The 12,306-nt window shown below is 46.0% G+C and overlaps 1 protein-coding gene across 1 annotated transcript in view; it reads right to left on the reverse strand.

Moving 5' to 3' along the window:
• Positions 1 to 419: 419 nt before the first annotated feature.
• The window catches only part of LOC309537786 (neural-cadherin-like), a 102,607-nt gene continuing 90,720 nt past the window's right edge, over positions 420 to 12,306 (reverse strand). The window contains exons 29-33 of the mRNA XM_082232834.1: positions 11,429 to 11,693; positions 10,427 to 10,601; positions 9,469 to 9,713; positions 4,262 to 4,416; positions 420 to 1,050 (exon numbers count right to left, since the gene is read on the reverse strand). Of these exons, the coding sequence (XP_082088960.1) occupies positions 631 to 1,050; positions 4,262 to 4,416; positions 9,469 to 9,713; positions 10,427 to 10,601; positions 11,429 to 11,693 (1,260 nt within the window). The 3' untranslated portion in view covers positions 420 to 630. The remainder of the gene's footprint in view (positions 1,051 to 4,261; positions 4,417 to 9,468; positions 9,714 to 10,426; positions 10,602 to 11,428; positions 11,694 to 12,306) is intronic.

Raw genomic sequence — 12,306 nt, forward strand, 5'->3', positions numbered from 1 at the left:
AGGCACGGGCTTCTGGGAGTATTGAAAACAAGTCACACACCCCCAAGTTAAAAGACTGTTATTGCCAAATCCATAGCATGGCTCTTCTAGTAATTTGAAAGGAAAGAAGCTTCATTCCAACTTGGTACACTGATTAAAAACCACAAAGTACAGATTTTACAACTTATTGCAAGAAGTGCACAAGACTCAGGCCAGGTAACAGCCCCTGCAAAGTGTTGAGACAGTCTCCTGCTTCCAACTATGAAGATGGAAAAAGCTATAGGGACAAAGCACCTGTTCTTGCAACCAATACAGATGTTGTTTCTTTACATTTTTATCTTTCTGCAATGGTTCTTTGGTTGCCTCCAACTAGTTTAATTCTGTCCTTTCTCAGCCTTCAAAAGACAATGATCTATGTATATTATATCTTTTTCTTTGGGGGGGGGGATGTCCAAAGAAACAGCCAATCCAAAATCAAAGCCCTTTTTGGGCTACCTGGTCTCCATCTTAGCTGTGCCTTTGAAGTATCTCAGTAGGGATTGACTTTATCAAAAGTATGTTAAAAGTACCTTTACCCGCCCCGCCCCACCCCCCAAACCCCAAAATACCACAAGGGACCTTCAAGCATTGTGCAAAGATGAGTTCAGCAGCCTAACCATCATCGGACTCTGCTTGAGAATAGAGTTTGCTGAGATTTTCAAACTTCGGCCCCCACTCTTTCATATCCCCGTAGGCTGTATCTTCCTCCCATCCACCGGAGCCCAGGGAACTTAGGCTGCTGGCTTCTGAACACTCTCCTTCCGTGTAAAAGACTTGCAAGGAATCGCAGGGCAGGGCGTGGTGCAGCTGGTCCATGTTTCTCACCACCCCTGAAAGGTAGCATCCAAAGTCGATGCTGGAGAAGGAGGAGCCCAGTCCTGTGGAAAGGGCTTCCAGCTGCTCCTTTGGACTGGCAGGGAGGTCGCAGCTCACGGGACTCTGCAGCTCTGCCCGCTTCCCTTTCTTCTTGTAAAGCGAGTAGGCTGGGCTGGTTTGAAGGGACATCTGGAGCTCCGCCATGTTGTAAGCATCCTGCAGGAGGAAGACATCAACAGCAGCGTCGGACACTAAGTCACATGCATCCAGCCACAAACTTATGGATTCATTCTCTGTTCCTGGAAAGGTGTTAAAACATGAGGTGGGGGGAGATGCATGCTGGCCCCAGCCCCAGTGACCACCCTGCACACCGGCCCCATTTGCTGCACCCTCAAGCTTCTTCTATGGGACGCAGGTAGCGCTGTGGTCTAAACCACTGAGCCTAGGGCTTGCCGATCAGAAGGTCAGCGGTTTGAATCCCCATGACGGGGTGAACTCCCGTTGCTCGATCCCAGCTCCTGACAACCTAGCAGTTCTAAAGCACGTCAAAGTGCAAGTAGATAAATAGGTACCACTCAGGCGGGAAGGTAAACAGCATTCTGTGCACTGCTCTGGTTCACCAGAAGTGGCTTAGTCATGCTGGCTACATGACCTGGAAGCTGTCTGCGGACAAACGCTGGCTCCCTCGGCCGCTAAAGCGAGATGAGTGCTGCAACCCCAGAGTCGTCCACAACTGGACCTAATGGTCAGGGGTCCCTTTACCTTTACAAGCTTCTTGCAGTGAGCGGGGAAGGAGGCTTTGATTGTTAAACCACTCTGGATACTGTGGCTCTGGGTGGGGAAGAGCGGGTCTGCTAACAATTCTCAGCAGCCTTAACAAACTGTATTTCCTGGGATTCTTTGAGGGAAGCCATGACTGTTTCTTCGGAGCAAAGATTTTAGCTTCTGTGGCATTGGACATGGATGGTCTCTCTGCCTCTCTAGATAATGCAAGGGAGTTCCCTGCACTTACAAAAGTTTCATCACAGGCAGCAACGCAATATGGATGTGGAGATCCACCCTGCGCCGTAGAAACAAACTACCCTTGAATCATTTGGGCTCGTCTTGCTACTTTCTGAAAGGAGCAGATACCAAGCTCCTGACATGTCAGATAAACAATGCCTGCTTCCTCAAGATAGATCCCCTGCTCGGGTAAACCTATTTTTCCCCTTTACAATTTGCAGAGGGAGTTAATCTTATTAAACACTAATAGGATTTGTATACTTAGCTCGCTGTGTGCCACCTTGAAGATAAATATCCATTTAAAGTGTTTAAAACATGTTCACGGAAATTTATCAAAACCTTCAACTTTCTTTTTTTTCCTCCGTTTTTTAATGAGGAAATTTGCATTCCGCTAGTAGGAAATACCAAGTGTAAAATTCAAACTAAACTCGTACATTTGGGGGGGGGTAAAATCCTACTCTGGGTGCAGAATTTGCACAGAAGTCATCCTAGCATACAGTCCTTCTAGGATAGGGGTAGGGAGCATTTTTCAGCCCAAGGGCCACAATGTTTTGAGGGCCACATTCCAGCAGTGGGCGGAGCTAGAGGCAAAGTGGGTGGAGCAATAAATACATATTTTACCATTGTGTAATAAGTTAGTTTCTACACATGCTCACTCACATACACAACCCACCCACCCCTCTTCTGTTCTCCACCTAAGAGGGAATATCGGAGTTCAAGGGCACATCCCAGCCAAGCAAAAATGGAAGAAAAGCAATGAGGGTTGTGCATCCTGTTTTCAAAGTGGCCCACCAGATGCTCAAGGAGAGCCTAACAAGCAGGATTTGCAAGCTTTAACATTTTACCTGTACTATGATCCCAACTGAAATTTGGGCGGTTGGGGCAAAGGGTCCATGTCTACTCTTGGCACCATGGGGAGGAGGGGCAGTTAAAGTCCTCCCCTCCACCATCAGTGTCCCAACCTGCTTCCCACATTAGCTAGTAAAAGAAAACTGAGCTGCACAGCACCCAACAACATCCTGCGTAAGACAAAAGAGGAGCTTATCACCAGAAATTGTTATAAGTCCATTTAGCATTCCTAATAATAATAATAATAATGAAAGCCATAATAACAACAAGAGTATGAATATTATTATTTAAGCATATTTCCTGGCCTTCCACCCAAAGGTATTACAGTGGTACCTTGGTTCTTAAACTTAATCCATGCCGGAAGTGTGTTCGTCTCCCGAAACCATTTGAACCAAGGTTCCACGGTATTAAAAAAAATACTGATTTGCCTTCTAAAACCTGCTCCCTTCCTCATGATTAACTGGGTCATCTTTTTGTCAGATTGATTAAAAAGTTGCAGGTCTAATTGACATCGGTGTGTGCGGGCAGGTGAGCAAACAAGAATGTTTGCAGCTCACTGACTTCTCTGGACTTTTTATACTATGTTTTCTCCCAGGCAGTTTTAGTGAAATGTCTCTGGTTCAAATGATTTGGAGACTGATGCTTTAATACATTTGCAGTGCAGGTCTACTCAAAAGTAAGTTCCACTGAATTCTATGGGGCTTACTCACAGGCAGGTTGGCACAGGATTGCAGCCTTGTCTGAGGCAATACTAAGATAGCAACATTCACTGAGCATTTCTACAAAACGTTGCAAGGACTTGCAATCAGGACAGAGTAAATGTTAGGTCTGGTGGGGTGGAGGGGAGATATATGCCCCATTTGCTAAAACTGAAATGTGCTTTTCTGAGTGCCAGAAGGGAAAGGAGATAATATTAAACAATTTTGGACAAAGTCCTATGGGTCTCTAGTAGGGGCCACGGGACAGGAGTGGATCTCGTCTGCAGAGAGTCATTATAACCACAGAAATCTCTGCAGCCACTTCTACTCTGCTATCAGTGTTTGAACAATGCAAGGGAGAAAAAATGGGGCATGCTAGGAGAACTTGGATCCACAGGATCCAAAGACCATTTACAGAATTTTAGACTTGGAAGGGACTCCCTGCCACAGGTTATTTAGTCCTAAAGCATCTTCTACAGGTGACTATCCAACCTCTGCCTAAAAATCTCCAACCATAGAGAGTCCACCCCCACCAGTATGGGAAAACTACACTAGTCCCTGGAACTGGCCTAGTGAATCCCCTTCCCTTAGGAAGAAAAACCACCACATATGTGCACAAAAATTATCTTGGGGGGGGTGCTGGCCCCTACACAACTTCTGCCCTGTCCGGTGTGAGCCTGGTACATGGCGGTTCCCCTGCCATGGGCTCTCTCCTCCCCATTATGGCCATCTGTCTGAGATGCCGTAGGTACATTGAGATAGTGTTGGATGGCCTTCAAAGTCTAGGCTATACTATCAAAGCAAAGGGAGCAATGGCTTTTCCTCTGATGTAAGTTTCCTTGCACACGTCAGATCAGCCGTCAGAGAAAGAGCCTTACTTGATCCTGCTCCCCACCCCCTTCCTCGTTATAGTTGAGGATGTTCTCTCGAATGTCCTCCAAGTCATCGTGGCAGGTGGTGACGTGGTAAACTCCTCCGTTCACGCTTTTGTGGCTCTTCCACCGAGTCCACAGGAAGACCCCGCTGAGCAGAACTGGGTGAGAAAGCGAAGAGCATTTGTTTAGAATCCAAGGCCAAACGCACCATTAAAAAGGAGAACTTCGAGAGTTAGGACTTAATGCGCTGGAAGGTCGCCACATCTGAAATATCCCTGAAACCACCCTCCTCTGCCATGTCACCTTTGAAATAGACTCACATGGAGGGTGCAACATTTAAACCCCAGTTCAAGTTTGTCCAGAAACTACTTCGTCTCAGGCTAACAGACCCAATCCCTGCTCTCAAACAAGCACCACCTCAGTAATCCTACCAAAGCCAATGGGATTCTGCTGATTTAAGCGTGCACAGATTCAGAACTTTAAGTAGACAATCCAATAAGTGCAGCTAGTTTTAGCAGGGACTTAGCTCTACTTTTGATTTATTGCTATTAATAAAAGTAAATCAGTCAGAAGGTGAGTAATAGCCAGAGGAGGGGTGCATCAGCAGCAACAACAGCAGCAGCTAAGCACCCACATTTGGCCTGCAAGCCCAGGAATGCTAATTTGGATGAGCATCCCATGAAGTGAGTGCACTTAGAGCTAAATATACGTAGGGCTGTATTATTAAAGACCAGCATGGATTCAAGAGTGATTGAGTTTAAAAACTAACTGGTGGCACAGAGGATTGCTAGATGCATCTGGGTACATTATCTCACACCTTCAATCCCTCTTGGTTAAAATAGGAATAATAACAGCCTACCTTGTAACGTTTGTCACTGAGGGTGAATAACATGAAGATTACAAAGCACTTTGCACTCTCAAAGTGCTACTATGCAGATGACAGACAATGCAAATGGTGAAAAACAACTCATGACAAGTCCATAAAAGCCATCTCTGCTGGACATGATAGCAGCAGCCCATCTGATCTTGTATCGTCCTTGTGGCGGCAAAGCCTTGTCCAAACAGGAGAGATGAATCAGGGAGGAGGAGGAAGGAAAGAATGGAGGTCAGTGGGGAGGGTCAATGTCAATGCCAGCAGTTCCTACACAGGTTGGCAGCAGCCACTGTGCAACCTCCACCTTCACCTCCAATGTGATGTGAGCCTTCAAAGCAATGCCTGCTCATAGGAAAGCCCGACCCAATGTAATTTTTCTCCCCCAAGGAGGATCACAAGAATGAGACCTCCATGTGATTGGGTGTCCTTGTGCAGTGCCCAGCTAATGCCCTGCAGACCTGGAACTAAGGGTACTACATCAGACAACAGATCCATCGGATTCAGTCTTGTCTACAGTGGCTTAGCTCATATATAACACGAACCTATGGTTTGTTAAACTTTGGTTATGGAGGAATCCTGCCCAACTGATTTATCTATGGTTGGTTTACTGCCAGCCATAGTTTATTGTTGGCTCACAAACCTTGCTTTGTTTTAACTATGGCTTGATGCTCCTCCCACCCACCAATTCACCTAATCCTGCTCATGGTCATCCATCTTTCTCCTGCTTGCATTCCAGATGTTAATCTGGATTCAACCTTGATGCTGAAAGTTGAAACTGTCCACTGTTGGGGCATGTGGTAAATCCAAACCCTATCGATGCACATTTACCGGGGGGAGGGAGCCCCGTTGAATACAGTGGGTCTTACTTCTGAGTAAACATGTAATACACAAAATGAGGAACAGCCTGTGGAACAAACAACAATGAAAATGAATGGAAGTGATGAACAGGACATAGACAAAGAGGCACATGACACATTTTTATTAGAAAAAATATATATTCAGGCACAGGGTTTGTTTGCTTTTTCTTAACTATGTGACTCCTCTCACATACTTGAATTGAAATTTACATTCTGGCAATCCAGAGTATACTATAACAAAGGTGACTGGTGTGTGTTCTCTAAGGCTAAAGAATGCAAGATGCCCTTCATGCAATTAGAAATTAAAATTACAGAGCAGGGAAGGGTAATTCAAATCCTGGTGGAGAGAGCAGGAGGACTTTGGCTCCGCTATAGTCCTGACCTGGACTGGGGGCCCTACCACCACACCCACTGCCGCCTGCCATTTGCTTTGAAAGATTAGCCCCCATTCCCCATGCAAGGGGAGCTTTTACTCAAATAGCCCCCCCCCCAATCTGGACCAGAACCACAGCAGCAGGCAAAAAAGGTAACACCCCTACCCGGTCTGCCAGGTTACCAAACCACACTGGGCTCTATTTCTTTAAAATTGCCACTCATGCAATTGCTAACTGAGTGCAATGGTAATCTCAAGTTTTAACATTCAGTGATTATTAAAACAAAGAGCACCCCTTTGTTCGCAGGACATTCTTATGATTCTCAGACTGCAAGACTGATAGTGATTGAAAATATACAGCATCTGAAACTGGAGCCCACTACTATGACCCTGTGTTGCATCCTGATTCTGAGATACACACATTTGGAAAAGAAATGGCCTGACTAAAACATGCTCTTTGCCAGTTCAGAAGAGCCTACAAAATGCCATTTTTACCACCCCACAGCAACCATCAAGGGTACTAAAAACAGCAGACAAAGGTGGCCTGTAAACAGAGCCACGTACACACAGAGCCCTAGCCCAGTTTCAAGAGTATTTAACTGACCCAGCCATGTCCCCCAAGGAGAGGATTTGGCTTCAATCTCCTGTTCCCAGCACAAAAGGAGGCCTTTTCTCACTACAAAGAAATAAACCTCTTTGTGAAAAAGAGAAATATCATGCTGGATGTAAGCTCCGCTTCTTCCAAAATGCTTTCATTCTTGTATTCCAAATACACAATTCTCAGAGGAGCAACTCCTCTTGTAACTGCCTGTCAGAAAGCGCCACTGGATGAAAGTGTTACATCCAGAAGCCAGCTTCAATGTGCATCAAAGTCAATGGAAGCTTACATTGAACCGTCATAAACAAGCTTTATCAGAGAAGAGCCTATCAGCACACTAAGGCTGCAGCAGCTGTGAGCGATATTTAACACTGTCCCAAGCACACCTTTTCTGCCTCCTGTTGCACAGCATGGGGGCGCGTTCTCCCCAAACCCAATTACAGCACAATTACAGGGCCTCATGGAAACACAGGGCTTAAACTTCAGAGCAGAAATGCTTTCCATCTGCTACCGGTTCCCTTGTTTTCCTACAGAGCAGAGGTTCCCCACAGTTCCAGAAAGTAATTCTGACCTAGTTACAAATACCTGTTGTCCCATGTTTGCATGGCAAATATATTCATGCATTGGAAATTCAAAAATGCTAAAATATGAGTGACAGCAAACAAACAAACAGCAGCAAAAAAGAGGAAGCAATTACTTTTCCAAGTAGCTGCAATTTCACGAGGATGACTTCAAAAGAGCCCTGGGCAAAGACGTGAGATTAGGGAAGAGTTTTTGCTGCAGAAGGAAAGCGCAATTTAGCAGAAACTTCCCGTGTCGCGATGCGGGATTTTAGGAGGCGGTTCTGCATTAACCAAGACTGTAAATGTGGACTAACGCTCTGACCTCAGATGCTTCACCTGGGGCTTTTAAGATACAAACCACCTAACCGGACTCATCATTTCCTTGGCAGCAGGGCTGTCTCAATCAGTGATCCAGTTGACAGAGCGCTAGTTTTGGAGCCAGGAATCCTAGATGTGACTATCACCCTCCGCCATGAGCTAAGGCCCACCTTTGCAGAATGAGAAGAACAATAGTGAATCCCACAGGGTTCTTGTTGGGATGAACAAGATTGTAAAAGCACTTTGCAAATTTGAAGATGCTGTGTGCCATAGCAAGTAACAACGATAACAGACTCAACGTAAACAATTGCATAATAATAAAATAAACATATATAAATAAAACGGGGGGCATCGTTGGACATTGGCTGGGAAATCTGTTTCATGTTGCACTGCACCCTAGGAAACACACCTCCCTGAACCACTCAGCTTAAATGGCTTTATAAAAGGGGTGCAGACAAATTTATGAATGATTCATCTATAAATGGCTATTGTCCATGACAGTTAAAGAGCATGTTGCTGATTACCAGTTGCTCGGGGGGGGGGCAGGGCAACAGAGGAAGCTGCCTTATACCGAATCAAACCCTCGGTCCATCCAGCTCAATACTATTGACACCAACTAGCAGTGCGTCTCCAGGATTTCTGGGGGGGGGGTCTCTCTCCCAGACCTGCCTGGAGATGCCATAGGGCATTCCACCTGGGACCTTCTGCATACAAAGCAGATTCTCTGCACTGAGCCAGGACCCTTCTACTTGTGGTCTTCAAGTCTGGCTTGTGAGCTTCCTGGAAGCATAAGGTTGGCAAGTCTGGGAACCAGGATGCTAGACTAGATAAATCTTTGGACCATTTTGAGCTGGGTTTTTTTTCCTTAAAGCAGCAACATCTAAGGCCTAAGAAATGGACACTTTCCATCACCAGACCCTTCATCAAGACTCTCCCTGTCAGAAGGAAGAGCCAGGGTCTGCAAATGATCCGGCTGCCAGTGCAAGGAGATGCACTGTGTCCTCCCTGAGGCTAACACACCTGGTCCTCCCTGGCCCTGGGACATGTCTGGGAGCAGAAATTCTCTGCGCTCTCCATGGAGCAGCAGCTGAGACAGCCATGCTACCAGCAGCAGCAACACCGAACACCAGGAGGAAGAAGCACATTTGCGATCATCACCATCGCCAATACCCCAAGCCTTTAAAAGCCATCGCTGCCTTTTGAAAGAACCTCATTATCATGTTATTATGGGTATCTTTTCACTCACTGTCAGCCACTATAGAAGCCTGTTCTTAAGAGAGCAAAGCAGAATGTCAACGTCATAATGTTCATTTCCCCTTTGTCCCTTCTGAGCCAGTTCTCAGCAATGGAATGTCGAAGCAAGAACAGAATGGAAAAGATGAGAAGGACCTTTCCCAGGGATGAGTCAAATAAAGATGCAGATGAAACTGGAAAGGAATGTCTTTGATGATGATGATGATGATGATGATGATGATGATGGGCCAGAGAGAATGAAGGACAAGACAGTGAAGGCATCATCCAGTGGGCATCTTCACAACTAGCCGGCATGGCGAGCATCCAGAGCAGCACAGAAGGCGGCTTATGGTTCATTACCAAAGGTAGTACAAGATGTAGTTGCCGTAACTACCTAGTAGGGCCAGGAAGCAAATGCAGATGGCAAACATGGAGCTGAAGCTCAGCCCAGCGTCTTTGTGGAAGATGGCTAGTGTGATTTCACAGTTGCGGCCGGAGTAGCCGTCGGGGCAGTGGCATCGGAACTTGCTTGCCGACTGGGAGATGCAGGTGCCAAAGTTACAGGGCCTCTGAGCACATGCCGTGTAAACACAGTGCCGGCCAGTGACGTTCTCCACCAACATGTGTCCTGGAGGGCAGCTGGAAAGACACAGAAGGCAAATCAAACTCCTTGGCATTAACCTCGCTGCTGGCCCAAGCAAAGCTCCAGGGTGCCGCAATCCAGATTAATTTCACACCCTCATTTCAGCTTCAGTAGGAGCCAGTTCCAATGTAATGAAATTTGCTCACAGATGATCCTCTTGAGCTGGATTCCTGGAATGGGCCCAGTTCACAGGACCGCATTCCAGCAATGTTTACTGGGTGGGGGAGGGGGGATTTTTTTAAAAAAAACTCCCCAAATGCAGAAATTGTCTCGTAGCACCTTAAAAACTAATGATTTATCCTGGCATGTTTTTGCAAATCAAGAGACCACTTCATCAGATGCCTCAGATGGACAGCGTATCGCACTTGTGCAACAATGGGGACGATCCAATTTGAAAGTGGGAGTAAAAAATGAATGAAGGAACCCTAAAAGCAGTTGCAAAAAACATGGAGATCAATCAAATGCCAGTCATCAGGAGCATGCTTGAAAATCCCCCGTTTTGCAGCCCCAGAGTAACAGAAGAAGGTATAGTGCCCCCCCCATTCTGCGTTCAAGTTGGAGGAGCCTTGGGAGCAGCACATCAAAAAGCACAAGGGGCTACTGCTCAAATAATATTTAGCCCTTCCCACCAAATATGAGGGGTTTCTGTTCAAGCCCTAGATGGGCAGGCCGCTCCCGCCTTCTGATTTCACCAAGGGGGATTTGTTACCTGCACTCATGCATCATCCACAAGTCAATGCAGATGAATTGCTGGCTGCAGGGATTGCTCTTGCAAGCTTCGGAAAGGCAGCCTTTTCTCACTCCTTGGGCACTCAGCACAAGCTCCTTAGGGTAAGAATCTAGAGGTAGCCTGTAGTTATTGAATCTGACATCCTTCATGCATCCTAAGGCAAAATACAAAACAGACTTGATGTGGAAAGCTCTTGATCAAGAGCTATTTTTGAAAGAGATGTCGCAGCACTGTAAGGCCGAGTTATGTGCTACGTTTAACAACAGGCTGAAGCCGGAGAAGTTGAGATGCAGGTCAGATCCCACCTACCCAACCCCTTCTGGGTCACAGAACTGCATTGCAAAATCGGGAGAAGTGCAAATTTCGGAGGATGGCCGTGCTTTGGTTTGAATATTGTTTTGGAATGTGCAACTAATTAGGTCAATTCACATTAAAATGCGAACTGAACTGGGTTTCTCCATCCCTCTACTTGAAGAACGTTGTTGGGACACACAAATGTAAGGGGAGCCTGTTGGATCAGGCTAACGGAATATCATGGGTGCTAACCAACAGGCAGCCTTCCCAATAAGCTCTTCAACCTCCAAGGGCCACCATTCCACAAACCTGCCAACCTGGGTTTCTGGCATTCCCACCAGGGGAAAAAAAACACTTTTGTTTAGTGCAAAACAGGGGTGCTATCATTCTACATTTACCTTCCCGCCTCCCCTAGTTTCCACAAGGTATTCACTAGCTAAGATTCCACAGAATGAAAAGTTAAAATAACCAGAAGCTGGGTGGGAAACTGTCACCTTAAGTCTCTTCATTCCTTTTAAATCCTCCAGCTCCGGAGCCGTGCAGAAATAACAAAAGCAAGAGCAACGGATGCAAAATGCTAACACAAAAGCATTGTGAGCACTGCTCCATTGCGGGCTCATAGCTCTTTTAATAGCTAAGTCCCCGTGATGGACAGTTATCCAAGATAACAGGCAGGCTTCTTTTTACCTTGGAAACTGCTGCTCTGATTGACAGGGTATGTGTTGCCAACCACCAAGCTGTTGGGATCAATTATGATCTCTTTGTAGGCACCGGCTGCCTTCAGGATTTCTCTCTTCCCACCTCCTCCATCCAGGCGAAGAATGAACTCGTTCTCATTTCTCTCCAGGGAAACGTGATGCCACTCTCCATTATCCACTTGGTAGGAGGGGAGGCTCACCGCAGCCGCTCCATCTCCCAGGTTGTAAGACACTGCTAAGAACCCCTGGACCACCTTGCAGAAATCCAGGAATTGGTGTCAATCATTTTTATTATTATTATTATTATTATTATTTTGCATGCAGTACGATAAGGCTCTGGGTAATTCTGAAGAAGAGAGCAAGGGCAGGGGGAACAACTCTACAGATTAAACTACTGTGTGTGTTGCACATCTGCAAACCCAGAATCAGGCTAGAGAGCTCCCATTCCTTTCTCGTGATGAGTTCAATGGGATGATCTCCCCGCAGGGTTGACATTGCATTCTTATAGCACGTTATTGTATAATGTGAGTTGACTAGGAAACACACACAAAGCACTAAAGGTTCATTTATTTCTTGCAAGGATAGGGAGCCTGTTTCGGGGGGGCAGATGTTTTCTGGACTGGCAGATGCGTTTTCTTTTGATAGGGTTTCCCAACCCCTTTACATTTAGTGTAACTGCTTTTAAGCTAGCCATTCAGCAGAGTCATGTTCAATAAAAATAACAGCAGTAGCAGCAGTTGTGCAGTCACATGAAAGCATGGAGGATTCACAAACTGATGGCATCAACAGAGGATTTTGAACATCAAGAACTCAGCTAAATTGGAAGGAGGGATTTAAAATGCATTATATTACTGTGACACCAGATGG

The sequence above is a fragment of the Podarcis vaucheri genome (assembly GCF_965113315.1).
Source record: "Podarcis vaucheri genome assembly, chromosome: 7".
Classification (NCBI taxonomy): Eukaryota; Metazoa; Chordata; class Lepidosauria; order Squamata; family Lacertidae; genus Podarcis; species Podarcis vaucheri.